At 33.6% G+C, this 27,727-nt stretch overlaps 1 protein-coding gene across 1 annotated transcript; it reads right to left on the bottom strand.

Moving 5' to 3' along the window:
• Positions 1-13,137: 13,137 nt before the first annotated feature.
• LOC140818464 (peroxidase 5-like) lies at positions 13,138-14,389 on the bottom strand. Its single transcript, XM_073178419.1, has 2 exons — positions 14,145-14,389; positions 13,138-13,970 (listed from the first exon to the last, which is right to left on the bottom strand). The coding sequence occupies exons 1-2, from the start codon at positions 14,379-14,381 to the stop codon at positions 13,218-13,220; spliced, it is 990 nt and encodes a 329-aa protein (XP_073034520.1). The 5' UTR covers positions 14,382-14,389; the 3' UTR covers positions 13,138-13,217.
• Between the last annotated feature and the right edge of the window lie 13,338 nt (positions 14,390-27,727).

A 27,727-nucleotide genomic window follows, 5' to 3' on the forward strand; every position in this document is an offset into this window, starting at 1 on the left:
CTGTTGATTCAGTGGTTAATGAACTGTTAGCAGAGGAGATTCGGCTTAAGTCTAAAGTAGATAAGGTGTCTGTCACAAATACGACTCCATCCGTCTTTGTTGCTCCTCAACATTCTCCACCTAGCAACCAAAACAGATCAGCTCCTAAGGTCTCTCTGGATGAATGTGCTTTCTGCAAGGGGAAAGGTCATTGAAAGGCTCAGTGTCCGAAATTGCTGAGTAAAGGCAAGCAACAGCAGCAACAACGACCACCACAACAACAACGCCCGTCGCAGACTGCTCCATGGTCGTATCGCCCACCTCAATCCAACAATGCAGTTGCTGCCCCGTCTTTGGATCCATATATGTTTGAGCAGTTTCAGCAGTTCCTTACTTCACAGTCTCATGCCATGTCAGCCTCCTCTCCTAAAGGTTTGTCTTTGTCTGCTAATTCAGGTAAAACGTCTCCCTTATGGATCTTAGATTCAGGCGCTTCTCATCATATGTCTCCTGATATTGATTCTTTTACGTCTGTTACTTCTGCTCCCTCTTTGTCTGTCATGACCGCCGATGGTACTCCAATGCCATTGGTAGGAATTGGCTCTGTTAACACATCTCGTGTATCTCTATCAGATGTATACCATATTCCTAGTCTAACCTTAAATCTTGCATCTGTTGGTCAATTGTGTGATTCTGGTCTCTCAGTTCTTTTTACTTCTATCAATTGTTGTGTTCAGGACCCGCAATCTCAGAAGGTGATTGGGACAGGCCGTAGGGAAGGGGGACTCTATGTTTTGGATGAGCTCCAAATATCAGATATTGCTGCTTCTAGTGTGGATTTGTCGTCTTTTCGTTTGAGTTGTTCGTCTTCTGATTTTTATCTTTGGCATTCTCGTTTGGGTCATGTTTCTGCGTCTCGTTTAAATTTTTTGTTGTCTACAGGAGTTTTAGGTCATTTATCCAGTCATGATATTTCTGATTGTCGTGGTTGTAAACTGGCTAAATTTTCAGCCTTGCCTTTTTATAAAAGTATTTCTTTGTCTATTGCGCCATTTGATCTTGTGCATTCTGATGTGTGGGGACCCTCTCCTGTATCCACCAAAGGGGGTTCCAGATATTATGTTTCGTTCATTGATGATTTCACTCGTTATACTTGGGTTTATCTTATGAAACACAGGTCTGATTTTCTTACCATATTCAGTAACTTTAGAGCTCTTGTGAAAACCCAACATTCCTCTGTCATTAAATGTTTTCGGTGTGATTTGGGGGGTGAATACACTTCTAACAATTTTTCTCAGTTACTTGCTTCTGATGGGACTATCCACCAAACCTCGTGTACAGACACTCCTCAACAAAATGGTGTTGCTGAAAGGAAACATCGTCATCTTGTTGAAACAGCTCGTTCGTTTTTGTTGTCAGCCGAGGTTCCAAGTGAGTTTTGGGGGGAGGCAGTACTTACAACTGCTTATGTGATCAATAGAATTCCTATATCTCATAATTCCGGTTTGTCCCCTTTTGAAAAGTTATATAGTCATTCACCTGATTATTCATCGTTGCGCGTCTTCGGTTGTACTTGCTTTGTTCTCCGACCACATGTTGAGCGTAATAAATTGTCTCCTCGGTCCGCCTTATGTGTCTTTTTGGGTTATGGTGTTGGTCAAAAGGGATATCGTTGTTTTGATCCAGTTAGTCAAAAACTATATGTCTCGCGTCATGTTGTGTTTTTAGAGCATATTCCCTTCTTTTCTGTTCCTGCTAGTTCTCATCACATGACACGGTCAGATTTAGTTCGTATTGACCCCTTTGATACCGACCCCGGCGAAGTTCTATCTGATACTTTGGTTCACGAGGCATCCACCTCTCATGCCCCTACTCCTACGACCACCCAGTTATCGGATGAGATTGCGGACGATCCTCCTCTGCGTCAGTCTACTCGTACTCGTAAGTCTACTAAACTCCCTGATTTTGAGTACTCATCTTATTCTACTTCCTTTGCTTCTTTTGTTGCCTCTGTTCATCGTCTTTCCGAGCCTTCATCCTATAGAGAGGCAGTTCGTGATCCTCTTTGGCAGACTGCTATGGCTGAGGAACTTACTGCTCTACACCAGACTCATACATGGGATTTGGTTTCGCTGCCGTCTGGAAAACATACCATTGGTTCTCGTTGGGTGTATAAGATTAAAACCAAATCCGATGGATCTATTGAACGATACAAGGCCCGACTTGTTGCTAAAGGCTATTCCCAGGAGTATGGCATGGATTACGAAGAAACTTTTGCCCCTGTTGCAAAAATGACGACTGTTCGAACTCTGATTGCAGTTGCTTCTGTTTGTCAATGGAAAATATCTCAGATGGATGTCAAGAATGCCTTCTTGAATGGTGATCTTCATGAGGAAGTTTATATGACACCTCCTCCCGGTGTAGCTCATCAACCTGGTAAAGTTTGCAAACTTCGCAAAGCTCTTTATGGTCTCAAACAAGCACCACGTGCCTGGTTTGAGAAGTTTTCCATAGTGATCACTTTGTTTGGCTTTCTTCCTAGTCACCACGATTCGGCATTATTTGTTAAGCGTACAACGGCAGGTCGTATTCTATTATCCTTGTATGTTGATGACATGATAATTACTGGTGATGATTATAAAGGTATTGAGTCTTTGAAGTCTGAGTTGGCACGTTGCTTCGCTATGAAAGATTTGGGTGTGCTACGTTATTTTTTGGGAATTGAGGTTGCCTATTCTCCAAAAGGCTATCTCTTATCTCAATCAAAGTATATAGCTGATTTGTTTGAGCGTACTCGACTCACTGACAACAAGATTGTTGATACTCCCCTTGAGACTAATGCTAGATACTCTCCGTCGGATGGCACTCCTTTGACAGATTCCAGTCTCTATCGTACCATTGTAGTCAGTTTGGTTTATCTTACTGTGACTCGCCCAGACATTGCGCATGCTGTTCATATGGTTAGTCAGTTTGTCACTGCTCCTACTACAGTTCATTGGGCTGCCGTTCTTCGTATTCTCAAGTACCTTCAGGGCACTCAGTTTCATAGTCTCTTGTTCCCTTCTACGTCTTCGTTAGAGCTGCGTGCTTATTCTGATGCGGATTGGGCTGGTGATCCTACGGATCGCAAATCGACCACTGGATTTTGTATTTTCCTCGGTGACTCGCCTATTTCGTGGAAGAGCAAGAAACATGATGTCATATCTCGCTCTTCTACAGAAGCAGAGTATCGTGCCATGGCCTCGACTACCTGTGAAATCGTTTGGTTACGCCGGTTGCTTGCTGATATGGGTATTTCTCTTTGTCACCCAACTCCATTACATTGTGATAATCAGAGTGCTATTCAGATTGCACACAATCCAGTTTTTCATGAGCGAACCAAACATATCGAGATTGATTGTCATGTCACTCGACACCACCTACAGATCGGCACCATCACATTGCCATTTGTTTCTTCTCATCTGCAAATTGCTGATATGTTTACAAAAGCACTTTCGGCTTCGCGCTTCCGTTTCTTGTCTGACAAACTCTCAATGCTTATCGCTGCAGCATCGTGAGTTTGAGGGGGAATATTAGTTATATTATATTAGTAATATTATATTTATTAATGCCTAAGGATATTTTAGTCTATTTACTTTCATTGTAAACCTTAACTATATAAACTCTTTAGGTTGTTTCTACGATTCAATAAGAAACCCTATTCTTCTGCTCTCTATGTTATCAGTATATATATATATATATATATATATATATATATATATATATATATATATATATATATATATATATATATATATATATATATATATATAAAGTCAACCAATTAAATTTTTATTTTAAAGACTTTGGTATTTTGAATATATCATGCTTGCACATTTAGCTTTGACTGCGTAGAGATGAGGGAATGTTGGCAAAAATGCATGGTTGTATCTTGACCATTTATATATAAGTGAGTATTTGCGATCACTGAAAAATTGATTCTTATTTTTAATTTTGTTTAAAAAATAAATTTTTGGTATTTTCTTCCAATTTACCCTAGAGTTTGTATTTGTACCTGCTACATTTAATTAAAATATCAAAGTTTATCGCATGCTGAACCAATATTTTTGTAAAAATTATTTAATTTAGAATTAAATGAACCAAAAAGTATATGAGAAAAATAAATAAATAGGATTTCAAACGAGCACGAATCACTATTTTTTTTAAGAAAACGACAATATTTTAGCACATACATAACATATATCATTACAATCCCATAGTAAGGCTATTGCGACTGTAATTAAGGACGCTTAGGGCATTTCCAACCTTTGCACCAAAACCGTGCTCCAATGGAGGCTGTGCTACCCACCTCTGGACCAGATTGGCGCAGAGGCACTTTTTTTTTAATTATTATAAATATGTATTAATTAATTAATTTGTTTAAATATAAATATTATTTAAATAATAATAAAATATTTATTTTATTATTTTAATAATGAGATATCAAAACATAAAAATTAAAAATATTTAATCAAACAAATTTATAAATAGATTTATAAATAATATTTATAATTTATTTATATTAACTATAACTATTTAATTAATAGTTTGGTTTAATGATTTATGAGTAATATAATAACTCAATACAAATGAAAAATTTTAATGCAATAATATGATTTGTAAAATACAAAGATAACAATTGAAAATGTTAACTCTAACACAAATTAAATACAAAATATAACGATTAATATAAGTAAAATAAAAAAATATTTCGAAAATATTCTTTTTGAAGTAAATGGGTTGAAGTTAGATGTTGAATTTGATGCAAAAATTCAACTATTTTAGTACAAAACTTGCACTAAAATATAATTAATGGTTGGAGATGGTCTTACTTATCATTTCACATATGATCAATAATTCATTTATAAAATATCGTAAATCTCATTCATTGTAAAAAATAAGCGAGTATGTATCTAGTAAACGAGTTGACATTTTTCATATTTGGAGTAAAAAGTAATATTTTTGATATAAAAATAATATTTTTCATGCAGATATAATATCTTTCACAAAATTGAAATTTAAAACGATCTCATATAAATTTTCTTGTAAGCCTTAAGTGGTTAATAACAATTGCACTAAGTAAATCGACTAATGAAAGGTGAATCTAATCAATTTCAATATCACCACTTTTCGGTGTCAATGTCAATATCAATAGCAATACCAATTTCAATTTTTATATACATATAAAAATATTCAACGACTGAGACCAGGGCAGTGGCCCAATGGTTCTCATTTGTATTCCCCATGCAAATGGCATGGGTTCGATCCCCCACCCCTTAGTTTAGGAATTCAAAAAAAAAAAAAAATATTCAACGACTTTATGTCCTATCCAATTAATTCAACAAGGATTGAACAAAATAACATCCTACATTACAAAGGGAGCAGCCCTCCAATCAAAATCAGCACTTTCTCGATCAAAGGATGATTTAATATAAAAAATTTCTAAAGTTGATAGGATAATAACCAAATTGATTATGTAAGTTTGCCAGTTTCAATTTTGGTCCTTTAAATTGTGAAAACCCGAAATCTTGCAACGAGAAAATCGATATATGTCATAGGAAATTTCAGCTCATTTTTGGCACAACATTATTCGCGTTCCATGCAATCATAATCTTGGAAATTCGTATAATCATTTTTTCCCTCATTATTGACCTTTTATCACTATTCTTAATGACTAAACTAAACCACAACAAATGAACCATTAAACTAGCTATATTAAAAGAAAAATAATGATAATTAAGAAGAGATTAATGATCATTAATAGGTATTTTAAATATGATGCTAATGGCCATGAATAGGTGTTATTAAAAGGAGGTTAATGACCATGAGTAATGAAATTTAAGTGGTATCAAATGTGAAGACCGTGCAATATGGAAGGACACCAATCTTGGAGGAGATTCATGCAGCCCAAAATCACTCTCCATTTGCACTTAAGGGAGCCAAAATCACTCACCATTACAGCATGAATCTCGGGTGTGTATCTTGAATCAAGAAGAGGCCACGTTCATTCGGGAGAGAAAAGTGCAATCATCACGTTGATTAAGCAATCAGCGACATTCTTGGAGTGATCCGGGTTTACCTTTATAGTTGATTATTCAAGCCTATATAAGAAGCAAACTTCCTCCCCATAATTTCAAGGATTCGAAATTTAGCATTTTGCAGCAGCCTAGTCGAAGCTCTACCGCAACCTTGTTCGAACGAAGTTCTTTTAGCATGTCCTTCTAGCGCCTTAATCCAAACGAAATCAGGTAAGTGGGCTTTTGCTATGTATTTCTTTGTAACTTAAAATTTGTATAAGTATCTCATGACATGCGTCTATGTGTGTCAAATCATTTTCGGAAAATGCTATTATATATTTTATAAAATCTCGATCGATGTACGATATGTTCTTCTATTTCCTTTGTTCTTTGATTCTGCTGAGTTCATTCAAAAATTCCGATAAATGTTGTTTGATACATCTGATTTTGTGGTGCACTGTTATGATTCGAGTGGGATATGGAACGACGATTGTAAATTATATATGGCCCCCATCAGTGGGTATAAAACTGTGTTTCGGCCCCTATCAGTGGGTATAAAACTGTGTTTCGGCCCTCATCAGTGGGTATAAAACTGTGTTCCGGCCCCCATCAGTGGGTATAAAACTGTGTTTCGGCCCCCATCAGTGGGTATAAAACTGTGTTTCGGCCCCCATCAGTGGGTATAAAACTGTGTTTTGGCCTCACCCCTTAGAGGACTAACATATTGGGGACAATTTGACCATGGATAACGAGATGAATAACAGTGTTTCCGTTTGTTCTGATTCGCTCTGTTCTGAATTGTCTGATAATCTTTGTTTCGCATTTCAATTCCGATTCTGATCTGATATGAGATACTATGTTTTGAAAAATCAGTTTGCAATATGTGTTTTAAATTATATTTATATGTATTTGTGGTAATCGATCGGCCCCCACTTGCTGAGTGTTTCCCAAACACTCACCCCTTACATTTCTCCCCAGATAAGAATGAAGATCAAGTAGACGAGGATGAAATAAGACATGCTTTGGAGTTGGTGAGCAAGTCTTGAGATATGAAGATTTCTCGCTTATGATCTTCCTAAGTTTCGATTCAAGTTGTACACTGCTTCCGCACATTTTATTTCGTTTTGGAATTTATCACTGTAAGACAAGATTATTTTGAGTTATTTATGAAATAGACTGGTTTTGGTTTATACTGAACTACGAGGCTTGTTGTTTGACGATTATGTGATTGTTGAACAACGCCGGTGTCGACTAACCCCGGTCTCGGGGCGTGACATTTAAGTGGTATCAGAGCCGCCAGGTTCATAATCCGGCTAGGGATTTCGATGGACAAATTTTGATGAAGTTAGATTTTGATAAAAACTTAGTCATTCATATCCACCCCAACGTTTTTTATTCGAAAATTGTGACTTCCCATAGGAAACTCAAAAATTCGATTCCATTAATTATTCTGGACCGTCCTCGATGTATAATCTTCAAACCATACGTCAATTCTCGAATTTTTCATCTTGGAACTCTTTTTGAATCAAAACTCGAATGAGATGACTCTGACATTTACTGTTTGATGACCTTATCATTTAAGCCTTCCATTGTTTTTCAGGAAATGGCTTCATACGCCCCTCGTAACAACGCTCAGTTTTTGCCAATTTTTGAAATTCTCGTAGAACTTACAACTCTGCGTAAAAATTGAAATCCTATCCTGCCAATTGTTCCTTGATCCTCATGAATTATTTTTAATTCATATGAAAATATTCTGACTTTTTTTTTGTATATTCCATCGATTCGTCACCGGAAATTTAATATCCATATGCATAGGCATGTTTCAAAAAAAAAAAAAAATTTAAGATATGTTTTTTGAGATTTATATGAAATCGATTTGGGACTAGTCTTTATATTAATAGGTCAATAGAAAATTTGAGATTTTAATTTTTGAGTTTAAGTTAGATTGACTTTTAAGTGTGGAGGTGATACTCATGACTAAATTTTAATAGAGTTAAAAAAAAAATTATTTTTAGGATTTTAAGCAAATTTATGTGAACATATAAATTTATGTTCTTGACTTGAATATATGGTCTTGATTTGAAACATCATTCCCAATTATATTTTTAATGTCAAATAATAAATTTTCATTTTTTTAGTATGGTCTTAAACTATTACTAATTTCTTGTTTAATAGAATTAATTGCAATCAAATCAATTCACGTACATATCAATGTAATTGATTGAACATATCACCTTTCGGCCTTCAATATCTAATCTAATTCTTCTTGAACACAGGAACCATTCGCATCCCAATTTTTATTTTGTCAATTACTTATTAATAACTAAATTTATAATACATTTCTTGGGTAGATCATATATCATGTCTCTTTTTAAAATTTTATTTATTCATCTACTTGTCCCTATACAATCCTACCTATATTTTAGAATTTTCATATATTGTTCAAAAATTGTTCATTCAATGATGCATCCTTTAATCAAGCCTCATCATTTACCTACCTTCAATTTTTGTAACATCATTATCGATCTCTAAATTTGGAAAGCTACCTTAAACACTAGAATTTAGCCATCACATTCACCTATATTTTTGAAATTTTGAATTTTTCTTAGCTCAAATTTCGAAAATTTCATCCCATGATCATTGTCATGCAATTAAATGTTTTTTTTTATTATAGAAACGTGAGACATTCATTGACCTAGAATTTGGCACACAATTAAGTACAAATTAAAATGAATCAATGGCCTTAAAAAATTGTTACCTTACATCTTCTCCAAAATAGCTATATAAATATCTCCTCATAGATGAAGAAAGTCACTCACAAAAAAAAAAAATCACAATCCTCTCATATTTTCGTTCCCCCCTTCAAGCAAGATTCTAAATTTCGTGTTAGCAAATGACGACGCAAGCCAAGACCGTTAGGGAACTCGAGCTCGAAATCGAGCAACTTAGGGGTACCATCACAAGTTTGCTTTATGACAAAGAGGAGTTGAAGAAAGCTAGGGATCACCTTCAAGTAGAAGGGAGACAACTCACTTTTGACAAGAAATTTGCGGAGAAGCAACTCAAAGATTACAAAGAAGAGTTGCAAGATTCGCAAAAGTATGGTCAACAAATTTTTGCCACCTCCGAAGCTTGGTGCCACCACTATCACGCTAAGAAGTGGTTTTGTGACCAACTTGAACATGAGTTCAATGTCTATCGTCATGAAATGGAAAAACTATGTGCAACAACTTGAGCTCAACAACCAAAACTTGAGTGTAAAAATCGCCAACCAGCAAATTGCACTCGAGCATGAGCAACAACCACTAAATGCACAAGGAGAAGACGCTAACGAGGAGTTAGGAGACGGAAACGTTATTGATTAGATTAAGCTCCCATAAGTCTTTTGGAATAAGGACACCCTTGTCCATATTTTTTTTTTTTTTTTACATCTAACTACTTGTGTTTTGAAACCTATCGTCTTCGTATTATAGAATTCAAGTTTAATTTTTCCTTGAATCAATTGAACTCGAACCATAGATTATTCAACATGGATTTAAATTTTGAATTTATCAATCATTTCATATCTACATCGAGTTAACTCAAGTTTCGAGGACGAAACTTCTAATAAAGGAGGGAGGGATGTGAAAACCCGAAATCTTGCAACGAGAAAATCGATATATGTCATAGGAAATTTCAGCTCATTTTTGGCACAACATTATTCGCGTTCCATGCAATCATAATCTTGGAAATTCGTATAATCATTTTTTCCCTCATTATTGACCTTTTATCACTATTCTTAATGACTAAACTAAACCACAACAAATGAACCATTAAACTAGCTATATTAAAAGAAAAATAATTATAATTAAGAAGAGGTTAATGATCATTAATAGGCATTTTAAATATGATGCTAATGGCCATGAATAGGTGTTATTAAAAGGAGGTTAATGACCATGAGTAATGACATTTAAGTGGTATCAAATGTGAAGACCGTGCAATATGGAAGGACACCAATCTTGGAGGAGATTCATGCAGCCCAAAATCACTCTCCATTTGCACTTAAGGGAGCCAAAATCACTCACCATTACAGCATGAATCTCGGGTGTGTATCTTGAATCAAGAAGAGGCCACGTTCATTCGGGAGAGAAAAGTGCAATCATCACGTTGATTAAGCAATCAGCGACATTCTTGGAGTGATCCGGGTTTACCTTTATAGTTGATTATTCAAGCCTATATAAGAAGCAAACTCCCTCCCCATAATTTCAAGGATTCGAAATTTAGTATTTTGCAGCAGCCTAGTCGAAGCTCTACCGCAACCTTGTTCGAACGAAGTTCTTTTAGCATGTCCTTCTAGCGCCTTAATCCAAACGAAATCAGGTAAGTTGGCTTTTGCTATGTATTTCTTTGTAACTTAAAATTTGTATAAGTATCTCATGACATGCGTCTATGTGTGTCAAATCATTTTCGGAAAATGCTATTATATATTTTATAAAATCTCGATCGATGTACGATATGTTCTTCTATTTCCTTTGTTCTTTGATTCTGCTGAGTTCATTCAAAAATTCCGATAAATGTTGTTTGATACATCTGATTTTGTGGTGCACTGTTATGATTCGAGTGGGATATGGAACGATGATTGTAAATTATATATGGCCCCCATCAGTGGGTATAAAACTGTGTTTCGGCCCCTATCAGTGAGTATAAAACTGTGTTTCGGCCCTCATCAGTGGGTATAAAACTGTGTTCCAGCCCCCATCAGTGGGTATAAAACTGTGTTTCGGCCCTCATCAGTGGGTATAAAACTGTGTTTCGGCCCCCATCAGTGGGTATAAAACTGTGTTTTGGCCTCACCCCTTAGAGGACTAACATATTGGGGACAATTTGACCATGGATAACGAGATGAATAACAGTGTTTCCGTTTGTTCTGATTCGCTCTGTTCTGAATTGTCTGATAATCTTTGTTTCGCATTTCAATTCCGATTCTGATCTGATATGAGATACTATGTTTTGAAAAATCAGTTTGCAATATGGGTTTTAAATTATATTTATATGTATTTGTGGTAATCGATCGGCCCCCACTTGCTGAGTGTTTCCCAAACACTCACCCCTTACATTTCTCCCCAGATAAGAATGAAGATCAAGTAGACGAGGATGAAATAAGACATGCTTTGGAGTTGGTGAGCAAGTCTTGAGATATGAAGATTTCTCGCTTATGATCTTCCTAAGTTTCGATTCAAGTTGTACACTGCTTCCGCACATTTTATTTCGTTTTGGAATTTATCACTGTAAGACAAGATTATTTTGAGTTATTTATGAAATAGACTGGTTTTGGTTTATACTGAACTACGAGGCTTGTTGTTTGACGATTATGTGATTGTTGAACAACGCCGGTGTCGACTAACCCCGGTCTCGGGGCGTGACATAAATAGTTAAAATTTTGTCTCAAAACACTAACTTTGTGTGTGTTTTTTGGAAAAGGTACAGTCTTGTTTCAACAGAGTTTTGACATAATATAAATAGGCCCAGAATAAAAAATAATAATGATGATTATAAAATTAATGTACCAAGTCCAAAATTTAATTATTTAATAGCTAAAATAATTTTGTAAGTTTATCTATTTTAATTTGTTTTTGCTCATGTAAGTATTCAATTTTAGGTGTTGTTACTGAAAGTTATGTTATGTTTTTGTTTTGAGTCGTTTTTTTTAAATATGAACACATATCATAGATGGTAAATAAAGAGAATACAAAATACATGCATACTCAGGGATCACAAAATCAGTGTTCGAAAACCATAATCGTTTTTCTATTGAGGGTTGACATGGCACGAGACACGTTAGCATTTCTCGATGCCGAATCGGCATTTTTTTCGATGTTATATCAGATTTTTCGACGTCACACCAGCACTTCATAAAAAAGGACTAAAAAAATCTAAACATAACCAAACTTACATAAACAAAATCAAAATAGAATACTTATAGGACAATACAAAATGGACAAACTTACAAGACCAATTTGATTATATTTTTCTAAATTTGATTTAAGTATCATATGCGTACCCATTCCATCATTTCAATATTGTGTATAGGGGTGTCCAAAGATGAACTCGACCTGCCAACCCAACGAGTCGATATGAAAAATATAGGGTTAGAGTTGGGGGGGGGGGGGGGGGTGGGGGTGGGTTTGGTTCAGGTCGGATCGAATTTGACACGAAAGCTGACCAAGAAAAAATTTGGTTGGGTTAGCTTCGGCTTGATCTGAATTGAGAATCGCGTTACCCATCAACCCGAACTCATCTGACCAACCGACCCATTTATATTTTTTTTTCAAGGTTTGATTCGTAAGAAAATGTGTAAAACGATGAAAAAGTGGAGTTTGAAACTTGATAGTTACTATGTGATGTTTGAATGTTTTTTTTATTGTATATTGATATCATAAATTTTCTCATCATGAATATTTATTTTGTGAAATATTTGTATTTTTAAATTATTGTTTCTTTTGTGGAGTAACTAATAATTTAGAAAATTATATTCTTAAATTTAAATAAACCTATGAAACATTATTATCATATTTGTGCGATGTTTTTTATTATTTTTTTGAATTAAGATATTATTATGTGTTTTGAATTTTATTTTTAGTTATTTATTAAATAATAAAAGAAAAATGTTGCATGGTAAAAAATCAGATCGGGTTGATCTGGTTGGTTTCGGGTTTGGATTGGAATTTTTTTTAATACCCTTGCTTCATCCCAACCAGAATCGACACTCCTAATTTCCATCATATATAACAGTGTGATTAATCTATTGTCTATTATCTATCATTTACTAATTATCGTCTTTAAACTCAAATAAAATAGATTGCCAGATACGTACCTTCAAGAATTTTCATTTGATGGCAGGCTCACTTATTTATTTATTTATTTATTTTGTATAAATTAAATTATGCTGACTTTTTACGTTTGCTCATTGTTAACTCCCGAGCCAATATTAATTCTTGTTAAACCAATCGATCACAAAGTCGACAATGATAATGTTTCAGTCGCACAACTGAGTGGAGACTGAAGATTATTGAAACAAATTAAAATGTTTAAATGCAAAATTTAAGCAGAAACTGGCATGAAAAAAGAATACAAGACAAATAATCAAATCATCAAACAATAAAGCAAATTGCGAATAAATCCTAAAATAGCAGCTCCGATCAGTTAATTCACAAAATGGCAGTTTCTCCTGATCTGACCCTGAGTTCCAGTGAGCACTTCGATCTTCCCCATCTTCACCATGGCGGCTGCGAACTTCGTAGCCCATGTATGTCCATGTTGAGCATTGTTCAAGACAATTTTCTTGGTTAAAGGGCTGTTATGCAAGGTTTGGTCCGTGGTGAAAAGACCCTTGTTCAGTTTCAAACCCACGTAGTACTTGTTGTCCAAAACATTAGGGGTGAAAGAATCAAGATTTACTGCAGGGTTTGCTGTTGTCGTTCCATTAACTGGGGCAGGACAGATTCTTTTCAAGAATGCGGCATATTTAGGGTCGAGGGTCGGGTCGACGGTCGGGTAGAGACGATTCAAGAAGGAAGAACATTGCGAAATGCCGATGGAGTGTGCGCCGGAGAGTGTCACCATTTCATCCAGGGACAGCCCTTTTCTGGCGAAGTTGTCTCTGAGAGCTGATGCATTGAAGAATGGTGGGGGCAAGTTCAGAAGGGGTTCGAGTATTAAGGAGACGTTCCCGTCACGCCGACCAGATGGGACGTCGTAGTATATGTTCCCGACTTTCCATGCGCTGTCACGAGCTGCGAATGTGAGAATGTCCGCACATGACACGATGCCGGGGCATCGGATTTCCAGTTCGGCTTTGGCCGCATCTATCACCTCGAAGCCGCGCAAGCTTCCCTTATTTGGGATGCTTTCCTGTTCGGAATTTGGTCCATCCAACAGCAGAGAAGCATCACATCCCTACAATTAATATACGTAAACTTGCATGAGCTGCATAGGATTAGGTTGTCATACAATGATACACAAACACATTATATACGTCATCCTACATTTAAGATCTGGTCTATTTCAACCAATTGAGGACATTTAAAAACAAGATTAATGGTGATTAAGATCTAAAACGAGAAGCCTTACCCGGACGAAACAATCGTGGAAATGCAACCTTATAAGGCCAGCAGCAAGGCCAGGGTTAAGCCTGACGAATTTGCTCACGTACTTCTGCACGACCAATTCTGCCTGAGGACAAGATTTGCTGTAGAATCCCACCCTAAATGGCGACTGCAACTTCCGTGACACCGCAGAAACCGAACAAGATAAAATGAGAACGGAAAGAAACGTGATCAGTAATTTGCTACTGTAATATTTATCCATTTCGTGTGAATATATATATATATATTATATTTCTGGAGTAAAAGGGGATGGAATATGGAGAATTGATTGCATGCTAGTATTTATAGGCACATGCCAGCGGGAGCCAACGATTGTGGATTTACGTGGGTGGAAGTAAGCAAGTTGCAAATTCTTGTATGCTTAAAGCTTAACATGGTCTCCACTAATATCCAACTTGTTTCTTAATTAAGTATTTGAATTCTTCTTCCTTTGGTATATTTAATTTTGATTGGAGTTGTTGTTAGCATTATCCGAGAATATTGTTGTTGATTTTGGTTAAAAGTAATGGGCATCTTTTGGTTTGAATGGTATTAGAAGTTCAATTGAATTTTCCATAATAAAAATTATTTTGGACGGAAAATTATAATTTCTTTCATATAATAATTTGCAATTTTAGTTATGCAACTTATATGTTTTTTTCTATTTTTTATCTTGTAACTTGTATCAAAAATGGAAAAACAAAACATACAAGTTACAAGACAAAAATTGAAAACAAATTTTTTAAAAAAAATGTAGTTTACGTTACTAAAAATACAAATTCAATAGTACAAATTATAAATATAAAATATATACGAGATATCTTTCCCTCTCGAAAATTCGTGTTTTCCTTTTTAACAGATCTAACAGTTTCGATGCATTTGGATCATTTCTAAACATGTAGACTCTTGTGAGACGTGTCCATCATCTCTATATTTACGATAATAATTAATAATTTTGGTATAAAAATACTAGTTTTTCATTGATTTCTCATATAAGAGATCTGTATTATAATTGTTTTTATATATAAAAATACTACTTTTATCATGATATAATTTTTATTGATAAAAACTTGTGTGAGACGGTCTCACGAGTCGTATTTTGTGAGATATATATTTTATTTGGGCCATCTATGAAAAAGTATTAATTTTTATGCTAAGAGTATTACTTTTTATTGTGAATATTTGTAGGGTTGACCCGTCTTACAGATAAATATTCGTGAGACCGTCTCAAAAGAAATCTACTCATTTTTATTTTAAAAAGTTTGATAAAATTTTAAGATGAATATTTTTTAAAATCGTGTTTACGAAATATTCTCGATTTATTTTGATAGGAAACTATCTAAATCATAGTGCACAAATCAAAATGTTTTTCAATATAATACAAGATGGTTTTTTAGCAAAATAAAAAATTGAAATTCTGAAGAGCAAAATTTACCTTGTTTTCCTCGTATGATTTAACAACCAAAGTGGTTGAAAAAAACACGTGCAAATTATTGACGATGTTTTAAAACGTAGAAATCGTACATGTACTAATCTAGAAGTTTGGCAATCCAAGAGAAGAGAGCACCGCTAGGAAGAGAGGAAGCTCAGAGGAAACAGTGAACAAGCAAAGAAAATGGCAGAAACGAACAAAAGGGCAGGAGGAAAGAGGAGATAAAGACATGTGCTTTGTAAACCGGTTCCATCGGTTGCTTTCCCTTTTTTTATTGCAGTGGATTGCAAAACAGGTAACAAGTGTTAGAGGTGTCAAAATGCAACACGATCCGTCAATTCGACACGACTCAACACGAAAAAAATCAGGTCCGGGTTGAGGTTTTTCGGGTTAGGGTTCGAGTTGGGTGGATTCGGGTAGTGCTAGGTTAGACGGGTTTTGGGTTGGGCCGGGTTGGGTCACGAGTTGACCCGAATTTTTATTTTTTAAACAATATTACCTATATTTTTATATATGGTATGTTTGAACAAAATTTATTGTATATTTATATGATACATTTTCATCATTTAATATTTTTTTTGTATAATTTTTTTAATAATTGTTTATTTGATTTAGTAAATATATTTTTAATTTTCTACAATTAAACTTTCAAATTTAAATAAGAAATTTTGTTATTATGTGTTTAAATTAAATATTATTATTATTTTTATTTTATCGAATTTTTTCATTAATTTTTTTTTTAAAATAAATAAAACTCGGGTTAGGCGGGTTAGACAAGTTCGTGTTTGAATTGAGGGTTTTCGGGTTGCTTCAGGTTCGGGTTGAAAAAAAATAAAAAAAAATTCGTGAGTTGACCCGAAACTCAACCCACCCGACACGATTGACACCCCTAACAAGTGGTCATCTATATTGCAAAGTGAATTACACGTTTTAAGTGATGAGCTACTACCGTCTACCGTGCCGAAACTGGCCATGTACAACTTATTCACGCTTTATAATAAGTAAATACCAGTTTCCAATGTATCCCACCATGTGTACCAATTTCCGTTTCCACCAATGAGATGATATTTTGTTATTAGATATGATGAACAAAGTCAAAATTGTATATCTAATAGATAAGTGTCAACTCATCGGTAGATACTGAGGTTAACATCTAATAAGACTATAGGAGAGTGTCAATATATATATATATATATATATATATATATATATATATATATATATATATATATATATATAAGTCATTAACACAACATCCAAGAGTCCAATTTAGATTATGGTGTGAGGTCTATATATTTTTATGGACGATGTCTACAACCCATTTGACACCAAGATATCAAACGTGACACAAAATTTCAAATTCCAGATTTTATCACAACAAACTCTTCCCCGACTCATAAGCCCACAAAGAAAGGACAAAAAACACATCTTTTTTACGTCATCATCACGAGCACGTTACATCAATATTGTATCAAAAAAACTAAAATTTAAAAAAAAAAAACAAATATAACAAATTGAAATTAATTTGACAACATAGAAAATCAAAATTCGCAAAAAACATATATAAATTACCAAAATTACAAAATTTTCTTTATTATCTATACTTCTATTATGTAATATATTATTAAGTTCGAGACACTTAAAATTATTAATTTTGGTGTAATGATAAATTTTTTAAAATATTAACTTTGGTGTAATGATAAATTTTTTAAAATAGAATTAGTATCTTTTTAGAATTATAAAAGCACTATATTTTTATTTAATAAATAATATTATATAAATCTATTTTAGTAAATGTTTACATTCCCTTTTCGCTATTATATTCACTTTTCAAAAATTTTAAAGCTACTAAAATATTTTTTAATCTTTATATAAATTTTCGAATTTTTGATAAATTTTTTTTATAAACCATTAAAATTTAAATAATAAAAAAAAACATAAAATTATTAGCAAGCAATGAGTACCTTTTATAACTCCAAAATACCCTTTATCCATTTATGTTCCACAATTTTCTATTCGTCCTACTTTCTCTCGCATTACTAGAATTTTAAAATTTTGATAATTTTATTTTAAAAATAAACTATTTAATTTTCATCTTTTACGAATCATATATATCATGTGTATCACGACCCACTAATTTTAATAACGTGATAAGAATGTTTTTTGCATCTCTATAAACTAATTAATAGACTAAACCTTTTGCATTTCCAACAATATTAGATTTAATATTATATATTTCACTATTTCACGGTTCATGGTACAGACTACAGAGCATGTCAGTTGAATATATAAAAGGGAGAAAAATCTAATAATTTGGCCTAATTGTTATTTTGATCGGGGGCGGATCTAAGATTTCGATTCTGTGGGGGCCGTTTATAAAATACAGATAAAATATTATAAGAAGAAATACAAAAATTTCATCAGTTATATTCAACTAAACATAAATAATACGTTTTTAACAAGAAAATATCTAAATAAAAGGAATTTGACGTTCCTTAAAATTTTCAAAGTCTTCATTAATAATAAAATTTATACAAATATTTTTAACAAATTTCTCTTTCAATAAATATCATCAAAGCATCCGAGAGAAAATCATCATTTATTTTGCTCTGAAGTCTAGTTTTGACGATATTCATAATTGAAAATGACAGTTCTGTAGTAACGATTGAAACTAGAAGAGTCAGCATAGTCAGAATTTGATAGTAGAAAAAGCTTTTAATACATGATAAATTTAAAAGTAATAAAATATTAAAAAATCTAAAAGCAAATCATTTATTAAAAAAAGAAAATACTAAAACCTAACCAGGAATCGAACCCTAAGGTCCACATATATTGAAAATTTGCCTTGCCATTGAGATACATGATCTTTAATTTATTATTGTGGACCAAAATATACATATATATAATTTCAACTAAAATAATAATTTGGGGGGCCGTGGCCCTCGTTGGCCCTAGCGTAAATTCGCCCCTGATTTTGATGGATCAGTATAATTTCAATTGTAGTCCGAAAAAAAGTTTATTGAAATTGAAGTTATTTTCTTCCGAGTTGCTGACATGGCCATACTCAACATCACCTTAGCAACAATAATCTTTATATCAGTTATATATGGTGTCATGTTAGTATTCTGAAAAATACCTAAAATTGGAAAAAAAAAATAAAGCAAATTTATCGAACTAAAACTAAAACTTGATCAGTTAGAGAACAAAAATCACAATCAAGACTATGACCAAATTTGTAATTTTCCCAAAAAAGCTGCTATGTATTTGCTTTTGGTATTATCAGTCGATAACTATCCGATTCTTAAATCTAACTAGAGTTGAATTGCTTTTGTCAAAACTTAGAATTATATAGGAGCCCGGGCATTCCATGTCCTGGGGAAGTCATGTCCCTGTTACTCCGATGGCTCGATCTCTTTAATGAACTTTTCTCCAGAGCATCTATGTCAGGCTTTTCTCCATACTATCCCAGATTCTTCAGGACCCCGGCTTCCTTGCCGACATGTTCCATTACAGCTTATCTACGTCTCGTAAATAATTCTTACTTCACGACCCGGACACAATACCTTTTCTTGACCAGGACATTATCCATAGCACGGCCCCATGACCCGGAACATCCCGGGAGTTATCCAGGTCCCGGGACATCCGGGGTATCATACGCATTGGTATTAATTAACATGCGAAAGTCCTATGTACAAATGTACAATCACTTGCCCGTGGAAATGAATAATTAATTAATTAATAATAATAACAATAATAACAACATAAAAAATAATAAAGAATAATAAATATACAACTTGTTAATCAGTACATTTATTCTTATAATAATAAAATGAAACATTCGTATGTATATTAAGACAAAAACTAATGTGTATTTTGTGAGACATATCTCTTATTTGATTCATCCATAAAAATTGGTTCACAATAAATTTTATTGTGAATATTGGTAGGGTTGACCCGTCTCACAGATAAAAATTCCTGATACCATCTCACAAGAGACTTATTCGTATATTAATGGGGTGTATTCAATGTGATGATTTTTAATTACTTTTATATATTTTAAAAGTTTAAAAATATTCAATCAAAATTTTCATATATTTATATGAATTTAATGATATTCAAAATATCAAGACTTTTATATAATTTATAAAAATATAATGATTTTCAAAATATAATTTTGAAAGTTTTAAAAGGAAGTTATATACAATCTTGACTTTTAAAATAATTATTAGCTTAAAGAAATTAATGAAAAATAATAAAATATAAATTAAAATTACAAATCCACATAATTATATGAATTTTTTTTACAAATGTATATAACAGTTTTGCGAAAAGTTTACAGGAGTCAATGAAATTATATTTGCAAATATATGATATTTTATAAAATTCAATAAAAATCTATTAAATCAACAAAGTTCTATCATTTCAAGAAATCATTAACATTCAATTTTGGATTGAATGCACCCAATTAAAACACGTTTTCTAAAAAATAATAGTCGATATCAGAAGATTCATTCTCTTCCCTCGTTTATCTTCCTATACTTTATCTGAGAGTCATTTTTCCATCAGTCTAAAGTAAGATAAGCTTTAATATATTTGATGCAAAGAAAATTACAATTTTTTATATGTAAGTTGGTCATTCTGAATTTTTAGTCTCTTAAATTTTCAAGTTGCAGTTTTAGTTCAGCAAAAGCAGTGACCATTTTTCGCATCACCTCTTAGGATGTGGATTCTTGATTGTGCATTATTGAGGGGGATTAGTTCTGTAAGGCCCGAGATTATATCATTTTAATCCGGGATTATTTAATTTATGAATTATGGAATGTTGAGTTATATTCCATGATTTTACAATTCCATATGATTGAAATTGAATTAAAAAGATTTATGGAGGGCTGAATTGCAAATAGTGAAGAATCCAGGGGCTAAAGTGCAATTATGGGATTTGAGGACACTTGTCCTCACCATGCACTTGGATATATGTAACTGTTTCATTCTTTCACCATGTCCAGCAGAAGCCGAGAGAACCCATGTCTAATTCCTCAAGTTTCTAATTGGTTTAAAAATTTGATTGTGCGTGATCCGTTTATCAGAATTTAAATCCGGACACAGTACCGTATTCCTCTCGACGAGAGCTACAACTAGACGTAAGTTTTACTACGTTTTGACATGTCTTGAAATTATGATATTGTCAGAATTGAATGAGATTCATATATGATGTTTTTGACATGTTAGACATCGTAGAATCGAAGTCAGATTAAGAAACAGACTGATTATGGAATTGTTATGAATTTTCTGGCGTATATTGATTTATACCGGACATATTTGAATTGTGATTGGATTACGGATTTTATTGGATATGGGTTATGGATTGTAACTGTGATTTGAGGATATTGTTTTGACGGGGATATTGAAATTGTACCGTTATGCCGTTGATTTTGAATTAAATCAAGATTGAGCAGATTGTTATTGATTTGAACGGTATATTGACATGAGATTATTGACATTGTCATTGTCAGACAGACTGTGAACTCAGGACTTCGACTGAGCCAGAAACCGACGAAAGAAAGGTATAAGTCAATGTGGTATTGGGAGATTGACTTGAGTCGGTTTAGACTTGAGTTTCCCTAAATCACATACTTTACTTTATTGCATTGATTTGACTGATGTACTTGTTCTCTTGAATATAGATAGCAGGTATGAGACGAGTAATCTTGTGACAGAAGTGCCTGATAGTGGTAGGATCGCCACTGGCACATTGCACGATGTCACAAGATAGTGTAGACATCTTGGGACGGAAGTACCTGACAGTGGCGGGATCGCCACGGGAACATTGCACGATGTCTCAAGATGGAATATTAGCGATAGAGCTACAGTCCATGACGGTTAGGTCAGGACACCGGATGTTTGGTTATATCGAGTAATAGGATTGGAATTCTTCTATTACGGAATTCGATATAGGAACACCATATTTGGTTATATCGAGTAATAGGAACAGAGTTCCTTCTATTACGGAATTCGATATAAGAATACCACATTTGGAAACCGGGATCCCTAGACTAGGATGGAGTCTAGTCTGAAACGTGGAGTCATGTATATGTTTGACAGTCTACGATTGTTTATGTTTCAGATTTTGATACATATATCTGTTACATGATTACATGCTTTATATTTGTTTATATGATTGCATGTTTCGTTGATTTATACTGGGATTTATTCTCACCGGAGTTATCCGGCTGTTGTCTTGTCTGTATGCGTACATGACAACAGGTGGGACAGGATCAGGGTCCAGGAGATGAGGAGAGATCGTGATAGAGTGGAGACTTCGGACTTTGATGTATCTAGGGTTGTGACACTGGATATTTAGATGTTGAACCTTAGTTTTACTGAATTGTAGACCGTACAGGACATGTACTTTATCTTATACTGAGTTGTATATTAGTTGATTTCACTACGTTCCGCATTTTAAAAAAAAATTTAGACCCTGTTTTATAATTGATTAATTAGTCCCAATGATGATTAAGAACTTGATTAGCGTCCGGGTCCCCACAAGTTCCCTTTAGAAAATGTTCACAGCTCCATAACAAAGATGAAACGTGGAATATTCATTGTGTCTGTTTAAAAATACAATAAATAACGTGTTCTTAGGACTATTTCTTACGATATTTCGCTGTCGTGTAAACACTTTGCATCCCCTTTATTATAGTCAAAAAAGATTTTACGTAGGACAGTCGTAATTTTTTTGGGCAAAAACTTATGCGAGACGGTCTCACGGATTGTGTTTTGTGAGACAGCTATCTTATTTATGTCATCCATGAAAAATTATTACTTTTTATGCTAAGAGTATTACTTTTTATTATGAATATTGATAGGGTTGACTCATTTCACAGATAAAGATTCGTGAGACCGTCTCACAATAGACCTCCTCATTTTTTTTTTTTTTGCTTTGGCATGAAATTCACGTAGGTGGGAAGTCGCCCACGTTGCGACCATGAAACTTGTAAAAAAATGTTTACACAATAACATTTATTTAACATCTAAAAAAGGGGGGACAATAATAAAAAATCATCATCCCAAGAGTTGTGGTTTATTTTGTGATTTCGTTCCTTTAGGTAGCTAAAATTCAGTTCTAGTATTTAAGTTTTTTTTAATATATTTTGGATTGAATACTAACGCGATGCTGAATATTGTTAACATGTCACCAAATACCACTGATATGACGTCCAATATTGTCGCAATGTCCGAGATATTGATTTTTATGTGTGTGTACGTTTTTTAAATATATATTCAATTTTCATGCTGATATATAGATTAATCTATCAAGTCACGAATGTCTCTACCCCTCGACCCTACCCTTTCTCCCTGAGCTTCTCATAGAAGCCCGGGTCGACCCTGTTTGGAGAAAAATCATCTATAACATTTCATGTTACATAAATAGTTGATCACTCCATGTAAGATGGTTTTTATTGGTATAACAAATTTATAAATATGATTCATGTTAGAAAAGATTTGTAATTTCACACATATAACAATCAATTATTAATGTAATAGAGAATGCTACCGAACCTTAATTTCCTACTATTACACCGACGCACGCATTGTGTGCTTGTATATATAATATTTTTATAATTCATTTGATTTATATTTAAATGAGGATCAAAATATAATCATAAGAAATAGTGAGGGACAACACTGCAATTTTGATATATAAATTAAAAAATAAATTGAAAAATAAAATAATGACCTCAGTGAGAATTGAACATATAACCTAAACTCCAAGAAACAACGATTATATCCGCTGAACTACATATAACTTGCATTAAAATTTTAACATTCTATTAATATATATAATTATTAAAACAGGCCATGACACCAAATTAGTTAGTTATTCTAAGTGTTCTCAAATTTAATAAAATAGTAAAAAATATAGATGATTACTCAAATTTAATAAACTAGTCTAAAAATATGCTGCTTACAAATAAAGATGTAAATGGGCGAAGAATATGCGTTTGTCATAAGAGTTGTAAATTTGATACCTATAGCAATTAATCGTTAACGTAAACAGAAAATGTATCGTTTAAAAGTCTATTTCTCTGGAATCTTTTAAATACATGTTTATCCTGCGTAATGAAAAATATGGAATCAAGTGGTAGGAAAACATTCTACATTTGCTTTTCTTTCGGGGCGTGGGGCATAACCAAAGTAAATCAAGAATATGAAACCTGGTCCCTACTGGAATCCTTCAGGGCAACACGAGTAATCCATCGGTTTTATCTTACTTAAAATTAATTTATTCGTGAGTTGAACAATTGTTATGAACAAAGAGGAGTAGATATGCCAATTGTAATTAATTAAAAAATATTGAATTAATACTTGCAATATGTATCGAGACTCATGGTTTACTTCAAAGTACTTGGTAAGAAAGAAATAATGATATCAGGATAATTCAAAAGTAGAAACATTTTATGTGGGCTTATTGTTGATCACGGGGCATGACATCGTTCGTTATATTAAATTTCGAAGGTTTTTTCAACGAAGAGTCGTGTTACATGTACAATGAGAGTTACATATTGAGTTGTAAAATGTATTTGAAATGATAAATTAAAATATCCTAAATTCATGCTTTTTTGAAAGATTTTTTTTTTTTTTAAAAATGGAAAGATAATTTTGTAATTTTAAATGCAGTTTGTAAACCAAATGGTAAGCCTTATTGTACATAAATCATTTTCTTCAACGAAAATGTCAAATTTAATAATAATTAATTAAATCGTACCATGTATATATACTAATTTAAGTGAACAATCATAATAATTAAAGTGTAAGTCTCATGTGAGACCGTCTCACGGATCATAATCTGTGAGACAGGTCAACCCTACTATATTCACAATAAAAAGTAATACTCTTAGCATAAAAAGTAATACTTTTTCATGGTGACCCAAATAAGATATATGTCTCACAAATACGACCCGTGAGACCGTCTCACACAAATTTTTGCCATAATTAAATTGATGTTATGCAATGTTTATTAATTTCTTGCTGACATGAGTTTAATGTTGCCCAAATTTGGATGTGGCATGCACAAGCTAGCAGGATGGAGAGCTATAAATGCAAATACCTAGAGATTTTGGCGAGGTGGTGTACCTCGGAAAAAAAAAATTTCTGCAACATATTCTTTAACATTCATAATTAACGAGGTGCGATTTATTTTATCTTTTTAAATCAATACATATGTTAAATTTATAATGTTGGTACACAAATTGTTACATAAAAATGTTACTTTAAGATTTATTCTCGGTGTTTTTCTTTATATGTCCATATTTATCATTCTAATCAATCAATATTTTGTTTAATTTTTTTTTTCCTTCGTAGAGGAGCCGTGTGACGGAAGTTTAAGGGTAGAGGTGTTTAACCCTATGTATGATGCCATACGTATATATTTTTTTTTTATTTTCATGAATAAATAAAGCCGAGGAAATAACCCAACATGCATGTGTAGTATTTTTGTGATACCTCTTATCCCATATGATAAAAAATAAAGATTTAAAATGAGTTTATATAGCAAATTGAGTTAATCATTTTTGTGAAACGATGATGAATACGACGTAGTTGCTATAGGGATCTATTGTGCAGTGCGCGGGCCCGGACTCAGGACGTGACAAAATGATATCAGAGGCGGTCATCGGCAAGAATATCAAGAAATAAGTATTATGCCTTGCAAAGTGCTACGTGTATGAGAGCCACCTCTTGAAACTGCGGAGCAAAGTGCTACATGACGGGAGTCACCTCTTAAACATGTAAGAGCCATATCTAGATGGATCGAGGGTCGGCCGCGACGATGACGTCGCATTCTGAAGGAGGAGTGATTGTGATACTTTTTGTCCCCCACATGGTAAGAATTAAAGATTTAAAATGAGTTTATAATGAATTACAATGAACTTTTACAGCAACTTGGGTTACTCATTTTCGTAAAACAAGAACGAATTCAAAGTAGTTGTTATATGAGCCATCGTGCATTCGCGTGGGCCCGGGCTCGAGACGTGACAATTTTCCCTCCTGTTTGTTAAAGATCATACATATTTGATAATATTTAATAGTCTTAGAATTGATATTTGTGTGTATATTATTATTTTCTTTTAACATAAAAAAACATGTGCAAATAATCAAGAAATGGATCAGCATCGTTGTACACTGAATGAATCAGGATTTTAATAATTAGAGTAAATAACAACCAAATTCTCTGGCCGGCCACAACATAGGAAGGGACTTGGGATTCGGATGAGGAGAGACGCGATCGATGAACAAGGGATTATTCAACGTAATTTGAGAGTCAAAAAAGTTTGTAGAAATAAGGGAAAATTGTGATTTTGGTTTCATATATTTGTTTCTTTCCAATTTGATCTCTATGATGTTGTCAAATCTCACTCTAGTTTCACTATCTTTTTATCATTTGGCCATTTCTTCATCATGGCTATTGAATTATTGGATGAAAAAGAAGGAATATTTTAACTGACCAAAGCATGCAAAGTAACATTGGTGGTGGTGTTGTGTGAAATTGGAATCGAATCTCTCTTGTTTTTTCACTGTATGTTACCTGAACCACATAAGCCTACCCATCATCTTATCGATTCATTTTATTTGCAGCACGTGAATTAAATCCATGGAGAAAACAGATATTGCGACACTCGGGGTTGAAAAGGGTGGGGTGATCGTCGGTGTCATAAAGTTGCACTGACAATGAGCGGCTTCTGACAGACTTTCAGGCGAAGAAAACATGAATGAACATATCTCACACCGGAATGAAAAAGATTCCAAATATGTTCAGATATGAGAGTGTGCAGTTGACGAGTGATTAAAAAATTTGATAGATGTTGTTCATGTGTATCTTTTTTCAGGAGTTCATAACATAAGAACTTCAAAGTTAAGCGTGCTAATTACCTTGGAGTAATTTTGGGATGAGTAATCACCTGAGAAGTTTTTAGGGTGCGTGTGAGTGAGGACATAAGCACGCTACAAAGACTCGTCTTAGTATAGTAGGGTCAGTCGTCTAATTTGGGGCATTACAGTTGGTATCAGAGCAGCCATGTTCATAATCCGCTGGAGAAAATTTTAACAAAAAATAAAAATAAAAATAAAAAATATCGGCCAGATTATGCAAAGGGCCGACTAAGTCTTCTCTGGAACGTACAAACGAGTAATATTCTTAAATTTGTTGTGAGGCTGGTGATGATGATGAACAAGTCATGTTTTGGGGATGGTGATGAAAAACTAGTTCAAGATCAAGTATAATTAATAATTCAGTTATGTTAAGTTTTTTTTTTTATTCACTTCCACATTTTTTAAGTAACATTGTAGAAATGATTATCTATTTTTATCAAATAGACTGGTTTGAATAAGAATGAGCAGTCCCCCTCCAAACACTCATCCCTTACTCTCCATTACCAGATAAGAATGAAGAGCAATTAGATGATGATGAGCAAGCCGTGTTTTGGGGTTGATGATGAAGAAATAGTTTACAAATTGTGTGATTGTGAAACAACGTCAATGTCGGCCAATCCCGGTTCAGAGCGTGATGTTTGCAAAACTTAATTTGTAAAAGAAAATTCACAATCATTTTTTAAACATTAGCAAACATTACCTTTTTGTAGTGAACGGAAAAAACCCAAAATTGGCCATCTAAGTACGTAATTGGCTTACATTTGCTTAATGCAATAGCCTAACTTGGTTTCTTTGATATATTTTTTCTTTGTGAAATTCTGAAATGACACTGAATATTGTTGATATGTCGTTAATAATTACTGACTTAGGCTGTGTTTGGTTCAAGTGATAGGATTATTGAATGATTGGCACGTAAATGTTAAGAGAAATGATTATTTACAAGTTCGTATTGTGTGCTAAAAACATTGACTTGTTTGGTTTGATTTTAAATGGTGTGATAAACTAGTCAATAAAGTTTCAACTACCAAAAATACCCTTCCAAATATTTTATGAAAATACTAAAATGAGACCCACGTTTCTATCACTACCTCCCATTTCCTTCGACTACTGAACCTTCACATTACATCTTCCAAGACAACCCTAGCATTTATGCGAACTAAAAATCTCTCCATAGATCTACGAAATCTGCCCCAAAATTTGTGGGTTCT

Source organism: Primulina eburnea, chromosome 17 (genome assembly GCF_022965805.1).
Source record: "Primulina eburnea isolate SZY01 chromosome 17, ASM2296580v1, whole genome shotgun sequence".
NCBI lineage: Eukaryota > Viridiplantae > Streptophyta > Magnoliopsida > Lamiales > Gesneriaceae > Primulina > Primulina eburnea.

What these genes read in the sequence shown, in the direction of transcription:
- LOC140818464 (XM_073178419.1), bottom strand. Translation starts at nt 14,381, where the DNA reads ATGGATAAATATTACAGTAGCAAATTACTGATCACGTTTCTTTCCGTT. An exon ending in TCCACGATTGTTTCGTCCGG is followed by an intron (nt 13,971 to 14,144) that starts GTAAGGCTTCTC and finishes TATTAATTGTAG; the next exon opens with GGATGTGATGCTTCTCTGCT.